This window comes from Hyperoodon ampullatus (genome assembly GCF_949752795.1).
Source record: "Hyperoodon ampullatus genome assembly, chromosome: 10".
NCBI classification, from domain to species: domain Eukaryota; kingdom Metazoa; phylum Chordata; class Mammalia; order Artiodactyla; family Ziphiidae; genus Hyperoodon; species Hyperoodon ampullatus.
Window position 1 is genome coordinate 83,171,538 of NC_136923.1, and position 12,487 is coordinate 83,184,024.

Below are 12,487 nucleotides of genomic sequence, written 5' to 3' on the forward strand. Positions count from 1 at the left end.
GGAAAGGAAAGCGTTGCCTTAGGGAAGAAGACTGAGTAGTTTCTTGTGGGCTGTTACACTGGCAGCCTCAGACTTCTGCTGGATGTTGACAGGAGGCTGCCCTTAATTTCCTGCCATGTAGGATTTGCCAACGCAGTCCTCAGAGCTTGCAAGCAGTGAAGACAGTAGAAAGTCAGCCAGCAAGATGGGGTCTTGCTCTTCTATGATCTAATCTTAGGAGTGCCATCCCCGTTGTCATATTGTATTGGTCAGAAGCAAGTCACAGGTCCCACCCACACTCCGGGGTGGAGAGCCTCAAGGTGTGAAGCCCAGGAGGCAGGGATCCTTGGGTAGCATCTCAGTGCAGCATGTCTGCACTGGGACATTCCAGGTCAGAGAAGCAGGAGCACGAGGTAGTGAGGACTCTGTCCTGGACGTGTTCACACACGGATTGCACAGTCACTGAATAGTCATTGTCACTGTGGGTCCACCTGAGGCAGGGCGATCTGCAGAACTGACTTGTGTTTATCACGGCACCGACCTGGATACAAGAATCAATGTTTTCATCGGAAAGGTTTCTCTCCAGGTTCGTGGGAACCTGAGAGGGTCCCCTCTGAATATTTGCCCCCTTACTTTTCAAACTTCCTACACCTCTAGGAAAGTGCTGTCACTAAAGTCACCCACATTTTCTTCCCTGTGTCATCCTGCCCGCAAACCCTGGGCTCCCACTCCTCCTCCCATCTTACTTTCATACAGGATCCCAGAGTCACTCCTTGTGATTCTAGTTTGTTGGTTTCCTCCCCTTCATCCAGATTATTTCTTAGCAATTTTCTCTCATGTTAATTCCTCAGTTTCATTAGGAAATTGTGTTCTCTAACTAACCCTTTCCACCATTTTGGACCAAATGGGCCAAGGTCGTGTCTCCAGTCCTCAGCTCACGTCCCACACAGGGACAGGATAAGAGTGGGGCTCCTGGGAAGTCATGGACTGGCACAGACCCTCATGGGGTGAGACATTTAGGTCACCAAGGCATAGACCTTAGCTTTCTTTATGTCCCCGGCAGGGGGCACCACACCCGGCACACAGTATGCTCTCAGTCAGCTCCCTCCCTCCTGGAAGCTGTTTCCCCAACAACTAATGATAGACTATGTTGCATTTACCAGGTCATTTCACTCCATCGTGAGTTCCTTGATGTGTCACTCACTGAGGCCCAGCACAGAGCCTGACATCTAGAAACGGCCTAATAAATGATTACTAAATGAGTGTGGGGTTTTCTTTGGTCATTCAACATTTATTTCAACTTACTAATACATGCATAAAGTTAAAAAAATTCATATGACATAAAGGATATACAGAGAAAGGTAAATTTCCTCCTCCATGCCATCCAAAACCCTTCCAAATTCCCTCCCTGGACACAGTAAGTGTTACCCGTTTCGACAGTGTTATAGAGAGCGATTTCACTTTATCAGGTGGTATTTATCACATATTCTATCTGCAATTTTGTTATCAATTAGCAATATATTCTAAGATTATTCTATTTTTAAACTACAAATCTGGCTCAGCTTAAGATATTGATAGTAAGAATTCTCCACTGCTGATTTAAAAAAATTTCAGTATAGCAAAAATCATCTCTCTTCCATAGTAATAGAGTTTTTTTCTGGACAAAGTCACCCAGATTAAAAATACATTCGGGACTTCCCTGGTGGTGCAGTGGTTAAGACTCCACCTGCCAATGCAGGGGACACGGGTTCGATCCCTGGTCGGCGAAGATCCCACATGCCGCGGAGCAAATAAGCCTATGTGACACAACTACTGAAGCCCGTGTGCCACAAGTACTGAAGCCTGCACCCCTAGAGCCCGTGCTTGCAACAAGAGAAGCCACCGCAATGAGAAGCCCCCGCACTGCAACTAAGCGGAACTAGAGAAAGCCCAGCAACGAAGACTCAATGCAGCCAAAATTAATTAATTAATTAATTAATTAAAGTTAAAAAAAAAAGCAATCTCCGGTACTTGTATCCTTTTGATTAAGTTCTAGACAACATGATGAAGCAGATGTGAACTTTAAACTTTTGATCTTAAAGGGAAGAAACGTTTCTTCCTTCCCTGCTTTCCCTGGTTGCTCATGGACCATGAACATGGTCTTAGGTAACTTGAGTCATGCCAACAATGGCAACATCCCAGGGACAGCAGAGAAGGAAGGTCAAGGAGACCTGGATGCCTGGACATCCTCGTGGTGCAGAGCCACCCTAGCAGCCCTGGAACAGCCTGCCTCACTGTCATGGGAGCCACACACAAGCTTCCATCCTGTGAGACCACTGTTATTTGGGTTCTGCTGCACATACTGAATACATATCGGGAGAACAGGACTTCCCAGGAGTGTGTGGCTGTGGTGGTCTGTTCTAAGATGAGCAGAGATATATTTACAGTGTCACCACTTGGGCTCCTGGGACATTATTGTAAATGGAGAAAGGGAGAGCTGGGCCAGGGTTGGGGGCACAGCACAGGAAGACTGGAGACTGTTACCCTCCTCATCTTTCTACCCACGGGGTCTGATAGGGGAGCGTTTGGGTCACCAGGTGTTAGATTTAGGAGGCTTCGTTCCTTCACTTCCCTTCTGGTCCTTTTCACAGACAGTTCTCTTGACATTCCAGCCAGGATGAGAATCACTGCTGGTGGTCTCTTCCTCGTCCTCCTCCTGTCTGAGGGCAGTGACTGTGGAGGCTGAGATCTAGAGGAGAAACTCCTCAGGTAGGGAGAGAATGCAGCGTCAGTTGTCATTGGGTTCCATCGGGAATCTCTGCTTCCCCAGCCAGGCCTGGACAGCCAGCCCTGAGACAGCTGACCCTGGGTCCCTCCTATCTTTTTCCCTGGTGATCCCCAAATATACATTCATCACTTGCCCTATTCCTTTTGTTACCAGTGAGTCACTAGGTCCAGCTTATGTTCCAAAAGTATTAGACAGGGACATAGATACCAGAGGAGGGAGCATCGGGGACCAACTTAGAGTCTGCCGACCACAGGGTGACTTTGGGACCATGTGACTCCATGGCCTGTCACATGGCTGAGGCTAGCAATGCAGAGACCAGAATAAAGAGTTCAAGTCAAAGGTTTTGGGGCTCACTTCACAGGAATCCAGATCAAAATTATATTCCCGAAAAACTGGCCCAATCTTCCAGGTAATTTGGGATTTTTAAAAGAGAGAACTTTGTAGGTAGAAACATAAACATAGGAAATGAAAAGCAAGATAGCAGCGCTGAGAGTGCTGTCTCACTGTCACTGACAACGATCCTTCCAGTTTCTGCAAGAACCACAGTGGTGAGTTAGCTGGTACGTGATGTGACCACCACCCCTGCATCCTTTAAGTCTTTGAGGATGATGTTAACTTCTTTCATTATCCCAAGACACAATATTGTTTTTAATGTTGTGTCACGGCTGAGCTTGGGAGGCTATTTCAGGGGCTTCCACTAAGCCTTTCTTACTAAAAGCTTTTACTTCACAGATTAAAAAAATATATATGAGCTCTCTGGGTGACATTTCTAATTACAGCTCAAAAGCTTGAGAAAACCAAAGGTAAGATTTTTCCAGATTTGGCTAATGCCCTAAGGATAAAAACAACTTTTCCCTCTGGGTTATTACCAACATTTATATTTTGGCCTAAACAATTATTCTCTAATTAACTGTACTTATGGAAGCTTTTTATACTTTATTTATTATGTTTATTTGTTTTCATTGGAAGAGGCAGCCTTAAAACAAGTTCTATCGCGTTACTGGGAATGGAGTCTCCATGACCTATTTTTTCACTCCTGCTATTTATCTGGCAGCATGGTAGGTGCTAGAATATAAGTCCACCCAAACCAATGATACTTTATCTCTGCTGTGAGCCAGTGCTGGTTTGTGAAATGTTTGCTCTCAGCTCACAATAAGAAACATACAGACATTGAAAGTGAGTGTAAGCAAGTAAATTTCTACCTTTATCTTGACCCAGACTGGTAATTGCCAAGAAAAAGATGAGCATTTATATCATGTGATTGGATCTGCTAAGACAGTTGGATCATTAGTTCCTCATGGACCAGAGATTGAGTAACTTGGTGTCTAAGCTAGTATTGATACTTTTTAAAGACTTTTGTGGGGATCACATGTAAACTGATAAGGATATGGATACTTTCCCCAGAAAGATGTGCATGTACAACGAAATATGAAACCTAGTATAAAATGTCAGTGTTTATGTATGGATCCCATGAAGACTTATAGATCTTGTTTATTTAAGCTTAGAAAGAGACAAAGGTAGGGAGAGGACATTTTGAGTAATCATTTCATTATTGAAAAATGCACTCTACTTATCTGAATATAAACTGGAGTAGACAGAAGCTGGACCCCATAACAGAACATCACAGAAGTTGAAAGATGTCATTTATTACGTATTCATCCATCCAACCTGACTGCTTACAATGTACCAGGTCAAGTTCTCGTCTAGATCACTGCTGCAAAAATTGTAATTTGTCATTCTTTTCCCTTCCACACCTTCAACCTCCAACCCTAGAATCTGTACCCTCTTCCCAAGTTAGGGGAATTTCAAACTTGAAGATCTTGGTAGGCTGTAGAGACCACCTCCCTCTATAAGAGAGAAAAACCTGCTTCTAAACATTCTGGCAGGTTGAAACAGCCTGAGGCTCCACCAGGCAGGTGACCCCATGCTGGACTCTGACTCAGGACGTGGTGCCACAGAGAGGCTGGAACTGTGCTGAACGCTTTGGCACATGTGGCAGAGGCGGCAGTAGTTCTCAGGAGCAGCAGAGACAGCAGGCCAAGCAGTAGGGCACGCTGTCCAGCATCAGGGCTGACAGTGCTGTGAACAGTGGCATCTGTGTCCACCTGCACGGGCAGGGCTTCCTCTGTGGGACCTGACCCGTGTGGGATTGTGTATTCTGTTCCTGGCTGTGTAGTCTCAGGGCTGTTTTGTGGCTTTTTCCTGAAATAAAACTACAATCAATCTCTCTTTCCCTCTCTCTCTCTCTCTCTCTCGTTCCATTTAGAACAATTTGAAACCCTTTTTTGCCCATAAAGAATTGCATGAGAATACCATGTAGCAAAACTCTGAGAGAGCAGGGATTCAGAGACTCTTCCCTGCTGCTTTATTGAGATATGATTGATCTACAATATTGAGTAAGTTTATGGTGTACAACTTGTTGACTTCATACACTTAATATTGCAAAATAATTACCACCGTAGCATTAGCTTACAACTGTATCAACGCCACATAATCACCTTTTTCGTGTGCATGTGGAGAAAATTTAGGTCTACCCTCTTAGAACTCAAAAGCTTTTCTTTATGCTGAGCGGATAACTGCTTCTTAAATTTTCCACCTGGCTCTACTGCATGGTAGAGAAAACATGTATCTCCCAGAAAATGTACTAACTTTTTTTTCCCAGGGAAAAACATTTCCATGAGGATTTAAAACCCCTCCCCACCCTGATTACTCTCTGATCACTGACCTCAGTGGATCCCAATCTGCCTGAGCCTCAGGACTGCTTGTAGGGATTGTTACAAAATACTCAGGACTCTTCCCCGACCCACCATCTCAGAATGTGGGCATGAGGTCCAGGAATCCCTTATGAACAAGCCCTACAGGTGAGGCTGATGCACAGCCACGTGGGAATCCTGGTCTACATTGTTGCTACTAAATGTGTGATCTGAAGACCAGCAAGATCAGCACCAAACTTGTTTAAAATGCAGATTCTCACGCTCCCTTCCATCTGAGGTGTGCAGGTGATGCACAGGAAGATCAGGACCCCCCTGGTCTCTTTGCCATCTAGACTCGGTGTTCAGAAACGTGGGGTCTGCTTGGGTGTGTGGTATGATCAGATTGCATAGTGCTGGGGGGTCCAGGGTTCAGTCCTTGTCCTTCATCTTCTGCAGCCAATTCTCCCCTGGTGACCTCATCTGTTCTCAAAGCTTTAAACCTCATTTATAGGATGTCACCTCCTCCAAATATTTCTCCAGCCATCTCACCTGAACCCCAGACTCAGTTTGCCCTTTCCTAAAGCGAATGCCAATGCTGCCGCCTCCTCAAATATGCTGCTTCCAGAGTCTCCCCATTTCTGCGGAAGGTGCCCCACATGTCTACTTGCAAATCTCAAAATTTGCGGTCTTGCTTCATTCTGCTTTCTTATATCCCAAATTTCATCCATTAGGAATTGCTGTAAAACGCCATTTTCAGAATATAGCCAGAATCCAATCAGTTACTATTACTTTCCCTGCTCACACCCCAGACAAGCACCAGCAGCTCCAGCCTGGACACTGCACCATTTCCTACAGTTTCCTCTATGGAATCTCTTGCCCTTCACCTCCTGATTCTGCCCAGCAGCCAGATGTTTCTAAAGAGTAGTCACACGAGGTCAATCTTCTGTTCAAACCATCTTGTAAACTCCGCACCTTCCTCAGACAAAATCAAAACCCTTCTAATATTGTCTAGGTCCATATGATCTGTCCAGACACTGGATTTCATCTCCATTCCTCTCTCCTCCAGCTACGATGGCCTCCTCGCTCTTCCTTGAACACGCACTCTCCAGCCCTAGCGCGCTGGCACTGGAGGCTCCCCGGCCTGGAGAGAACTCGCCCCAGACATCCTCATGGACATTCCTTCATGTCTTTCACATCTTTACTCAAAGGTCACCTTCTCAATGAGGCCCACGCTGACCGCCCTAGTAAAACAGACATCATCCCTGTCCCCACACACTTACACGCTGGGTCACCTTCCTCAAAGCACTTACCAACTTTTAATTTGAACACTTCCCTCACTTACTAGTCTCCTAGCGCACACTCTGCCTGTTCCCCTAGAACATATACTCCACATGGCAGACAGGTTTTGTCTGTTGTTAGTTCCCTGAGGTTTCCTAGATGCAAGAACAGTGTGTCATATATCTGGCACACAACAATGTCAATTGAATGAATGATCAGTATAGAGCACCTCCCTATCCTAGAGACAGTGTCTTTATTAACATGACCTCAGGCCACAGGCTGCCTTGTGGCAGCTACAACACCACATCCATTCGCAATGACATCAATGCCGCCTGTACTTTTCTCACAAGGGCTGATCTCCCCTCCCTCCCACACCAATCAGTCTGCACACCACACACCATGCTCCTTCTCTCTTCAGAAAAGAATATCCTGCACTTATGCGTCCTCTATTCCAACGTACCCTGACTCTATTAGACTCTGCTTTCTAAATCCATCAGTTTGGATTGGAGTCAGCACTAGGCTTAGAAGATCTAAGGGCAGAAGAGGGGCCAGGCTGCAGAGAAGACAGAAATCCAGCAAGAATTAAGTCAAGATGGGAGACTATTGGGTCCCTTCTGTTTGCTAATTCCAGAATCTGGTTCCTTTTAAAAGATGGGGAAAAGTTGGAAAGAAGAATCCAGCAAACATCTCTAGAAGGAGGGCAAGAGCTGGATGAGGCTGAAAATTGCTCTCGATACTACTGAGAATCCTGTGTGCAGGGCCCCCTTGGACTTGTGGGGACATCGACAGGCAAAATGACTCCTGCTGCTGTCAGAGATGGGGACACCCAGAGAAGAATGAGACCAGAACTCTGCACATGAAAAACAACAGTCATTATTCCAACAATAACAACAACTAAATAAGCAAAATATAAACACGCACGATAAAGACAGGGACTGAGGATGGGAGCAAGGCCCGAGCCAAGGCTACATGGTTACAGGAAGCCCTTGCTGCCCACAGTCCTGGAGACAGTACAAGGCCCAGGTGATTTCTGAACCTCTGAGATCACAGGTCCTGGTGGGACAAGGTTCTAGTGAAGTGACGAGGACAAAGGAACAGAGCAGATGACCTGGCAGAGCAGTGACCACATCAAAGCCACGATGCAGTGAGCACGGAGTGGGCACAGGCCGCGTCCACGCTCAGCTCCTCACTGCCTCCTCCTGTCCCACCTGCAGCAGACAGAGCACAGCAAGCACACGGATTCTGGAAGGTTCTCAGCGCTTCCATTTTTTTTCTTTCTCAAACTTTAACAATCCTTTCCTTTATTATCCCATCAACGCCTCATGGCAGGAATTAGAAAAAACAAAATTCATATAGAGATTTTATTTCGAACAGGCAAGTAAGACATTATTACTCAGTGCACCACGAAGTTAAGACAGGGATGGAGGTGGCCTAGCCCTGCCTCTGCTGGAACAGGCAAGTGGATCAGGGAAGAGAACACAGGTCAGGGTGGGGAGGGGTCGTGGTGGGCAGGGGTGGGCCAGTCTCTCCACCTCCTCACATTATGCTACGAGGAACACAGACACATTCAGCTGCAGCTGCAGAAAGAGGAGTCACGGGATCTGAAGCCACAAAGTGGGACTGTGCACCACTCAGTCCCCACGAGGCTGCTGTCTCACACTGTGAAAGAAAATAATCATGAACAAATTCAGGTCAGTCATGTAAGTGCTGACCTTCCCAACAGCCCCCCACATGCTCAAATGTCCCACTCAAAGATCCCCACCACCCGGGGCATCCCCTCGGTCCCAACACCTCTCCCAATCTAGGTCCTCCAGGGTCTTACCTTTAGGATCCGTGAGAGACACATCAGAGCCCTGGGCACTGTCACTGCCTGGGGGAGAACAACACCAGGACGTGGTCAGAAACCACAGGAGAGAAACTAGAGAAGGAACTTTAGGAGGGTGAGCCCCCCATGGCCTCCTGTCTGCACCCTCACAAGGGTCTCAAGAATCACACCCCCTCCACACTTACTTGCAGCCTGAGCATAGCTTCCTCCTTTTTCACCTGTAAGAAGAAAACATCACGTGAGAGGCCAGGGAGAAGACTGAGTTGTGAGATCCTAGAGGAACCCCCTAGTCCTGGACCACAGAGAACTCTCCAGAACTGTTGACCAAAACCCATGATAGGATCAGGAACACGAAGAAAGGAGATGTGGGGGTACTGGACCAACTTCTGCCCTCCTGGGGGTCTCTCCTCAGCAGGGACCTTCCCTCTCTGACCTTCAAGTGCTGGTAATCTGGTCCCCAACTGGAATTATGAAGGTGAAAAAATCTGTCTTTCATTTCCACATGTGCTTTACAAAAGGGTAAGTGCCAGTCTCCAGACTGGCAAGCAATGTTTCTGAATTGTACTGCCCAGTAAAAACGCAGGCAAGCTTCTACCTGGGCTTGAAACCCCCCAGTGAGACAAGAAAACTCAGATCCCTCCCTCCCTTCCCTACCTGAGTGCTTCTTCCTCCAGATCACAGCTCCAGCCACCACGGCTCCAGTGACCAAGAGAACCAGGCCAACAATGAGGCCCATGATGAGGACGGTGGGCTGAGGAGGGTCTGTGGAGGAAAGGGAAGGGGCCCTGACCTCAGGCTTGAATCGCGACCTTGCTGAAAGTGTCCAGAAGGGCTCCTGCTTTATCTGAGAGGAAGCTCCACCCCCCATGTCCCTCCTTACCCCATCTCAGGGTGAGGGGCTCCTGAAGCCCCTCGTGCTGCACATGGCACGTGTATCTCTGCTCCTCTCCAGAAGGCACCACCAGGGCCGCCCACTTCTGGAAGCTTCCGTCCCCTGAAGGCCTGGTCTCCACAAGCTCCATGTCCTGGGTCTGATCCTCCCCATCACGCTGCCAGGTCAGTGAGATCTCCTTAGGGTAGAAGTCCAGGGCCCAGCACCTCAGGGTGACCTCACGGTCAGAGATGGGGTGATGGGTCACGTGTGTCTTTGGAGGGTCTGAGGAGGAGGAAGAATCAGAAAATTCACACATAGTGTTACCTTCATGGGCCACTGAAGCAGCATCATGTGACCATCCTGAGAATGAACAGCACAACAGGTTTGAAAAGAAGCAGCGAAAACAGCAGACACCAGTCTGGACTCCGGGGTCTGGGAAAATCTCCCAGTCCTTGGAAAGTTCTAGAAAAAGGATGAAAGCCAAGGTAGGAGGCTCCATGTAAAGGGGAGAATACAGAGCAATGGTCCTGACTTTGGTGGAGGCTGAATGACTCAGAAAAGCTGGAGTCAGGCCTCCTAAGATGTTCTCAAGATAAGAACAGGCCTTGAGAGAGAAAGTCATGGTTCACAAGATGGGGGTCAGGGTCAAAGGGCATCTCTGGTCAGTTATTTCAGGGATGGTTTCCTGCTTCTTCCCCAAAGAGACTGGATTCCTTCACTGTCTTTCAGAGAAGTGAGGCCACCGGCGAGTCACTGTCTTGTACAGAATATGGAAACCTGGGTAGATTCCTCCCTCTCCCGACAAGAAGTTGGGGTGTTGTTTCCACAGGGACCCCATTTCCTCCCCTTGTGGGAAGCCAGCTCCAGCCCGAGGGGAGACCAGGGAGGCCCCGCGGCCCCTGGTACCTGCGCGCTGCAGCGTGTCCTTCCCGGTCTCCAGGTATCTGAGGAGCCACTCCACGCAGGTGCCCTCCAGGTAGTTCCTGTCTTGCTCCGCCTCACCGGCCGCCTCCCACTTGCGCTTGGTGTTCTGAGCCGCCGCGTCGGCCGCGGTCCAGGAGCGCAGGTCCTCGTTCAGGGCGATGTAATCGGCGCCGTCGTAGGCGTCCTGCCTGTACCCGCGGAGGAGGCGACCGTCCGGCCCCACGTAGCAGCCGTACATCCCTTGGATGGTGTGAGACCCTGACCCCGCCCCGACCAGCCGCAGCGATTAAACCCAAACGGAAAATGAAACCGGGTAAAGTCCACGCGGGCTCTTCCCGGGTCGGGAACCGGGGTGGGTGCCGCAATGTTGGGGTGACCCTCGGACCCGGAGACTCGGGGAGACGCCGGCCCGTCCCTGGGGATGGGGGTCGTGACCCGGACCCGGGCCCGCGTCGCTCACCGGCCTCGCTCTGGTTGTAGTAGCCGCGCAGGGTGTTCAGGTTCTCTCGGTAAACCTGTGCGGCGTCCTTGCAGATCCGCGTCTCCCGATCCCAATACTCCGGCCCCTCCTGCTCCACCCACTGCGCCCGCGGCTCCACCCTCGGATTCGGGGCGTCGCTGTCGAACCGCACGAACTGCGTGTCGTCCACGTAGCCGACGGTGATGAAGCGGGGCTCCCCGAGGCCGGGCCGGGACACCCCGGTGAAGAAATACTTCAGGGAGTGGGAGCCTGGGGGCGGGGAGGGGTGAGACCCGGTCCGACCCTCCTCCCGGCGCGGGTCCCCGGGTCCGAGGTGACGGGGCCGGGAAGGGGGAGGGGGCGAGGGGCTCGTGAGACGGAAAAGGTGTGGAGGTCGGAGAAGGGCCGGCACCTCGCGGGGAGAGAAGAGGGGGCGGGAAGCAAGGGAGGGACAGGAGGGGACCGGGGTGAGGGGGCGGGTCTGGGCTGGGGGCGGCGGCGTGGCTCCTTCCCTGGGAGTCCTGCCCCCCGACCCCCGGGGTCCCCTCGATCCTTCCCGCAGAGGCCGTTCCCTACCGACCCCGCACTCACCCGCCCAGGTCTCGGTCAGGGCCAGGGCCCCCGAGAGTAGCAGGAGGAGGGTTCGCGGTGCCATGACCCGCATCCTCGGGGTGTGGAAGAAAGTGAGTGCGGCGGGTCGGTGGAGACTTTATAACCGGGAACCGCGGGGACGCTGATTGGCTTCTCCTGAAACCGGACACGCAATGGGAGTGAGAAGTGGGTCGCGTCACGAGTGTCCAGGCAGCAGGGCCCGACACAGGTTGTGAGAGAGAAAGCGAAACTCGGGGAGACGGGGATTCCCCACCACGGAGCGTCCCGGCCCCAGAGACCGCCTGACTGAGAGCCTGAGAGCCTGAGAGCCTGCACGTCCCGGGACCAGGGACTTTGCCTGATCCTTCCCCTCCTGCACCCAGAGCTCTTTGTCACACTGTCTCCCTGAGTCCTGGCCCAGGGACTGTGTAGTCAGCGATTTTCACAACATTGTGGTCAGAATATTTATACAGTCTCACAAACTAGTGACGACCCCAAAGATAGTTTTGTTTATGTGGATACTTCTATCGATACGTTCCAAAGTAGAAATAATAGAGTTCAAAAATTTTTAATTAATTTATTTAGAATAATGTTAATAACCTATGATTTAATATGAAAAATAACTACTTCCCAAAATAAACACGGTAGTGGGAAATGTGGAGCTTTTCAGATTTTTATATTTTTGCAAGTCTCTCTCTTTCTTATCTGTCTCATTAGAAGACCCCTGGATGTTCATGTCTGCTTCTTCATTGAATCCGTTATTTTGATTGAAGTCTATGAAAATAAAAAAGCCCACACATATGTAGGAGTAGTATTTTTAATAACCTTTTCAGACAGTCATGGATGTTAGTCTTTGATACAAGACGAAAACTACACAAGTGGTAGTTTCTCAAAGGTTATTTTCAAAGTGGACCTGAAACAATATTATTAACTGTTTCCTATTCTGTTACGTTAAAATCCATAACCCTATTTTGCACATTGAATGTCTCTTGTACTAAAGTAAGATTTTAAAAAAGTAATACGTTATTTCACTAAGTTATATAGATCTTCCAGTGTCATTCATTCTTTCAAGTAAACATTGTATTCCATGAAGAAG

At 49.2% G+C, this 12,487-nt stretch overlaps 1 protein-coding gene and 1 pseudogene across 3 annotated transcripts in view; both read right to left on the bottom strand.

Moving 5' to 3' along the window:
• The window catches only part of LOC307058980 (tripartite motif-containing protein 26-like), a 36,969-nt pseudogene that overhangs the window by 8,431 nt on the left and 16,051 nt on the right, over nt 1–12,487 (bottom strand). The window lies entirely within an intron of this gene.
• LOC307059339 (BOLA class I histocompatibility antigen, alpha chain BL3-7-like) lies at nt 8,065–11,479 on the bottom strand (the record flags this gene model as incomplete). 2 transcript variants are annotated; one of them, XM_079713230.1, is made up of 8 exons in its annotated part: nt 8,065–8,376; nt 8,540–8,587; nt 8,693–8,760; nt 9,197–9,304; nt 9,423–9,698; nt 10,323–10,598; nt 10,801–11,070; nt 11,392–11,464. In XM_079713230.1, the coding sequence occupies 8 exons, from the start codon at nt 11,462–11,464 to the stop codon at nt 8,254–8,256; spliced, it is 1,242 nt and encodes a 413-aa protein (XP_079569356.1). The 2 variants fall into 2 exon arrangements, with proteins under 2 accessions (XP_079569356.1, XP_079569357.1); XM_079713231.1 differs by lacking the exon at nt 8,065–8,376 and having other exon boundaries at nt 8,466–8,587; nt 8,728–8,760; nt 11,392–11,479.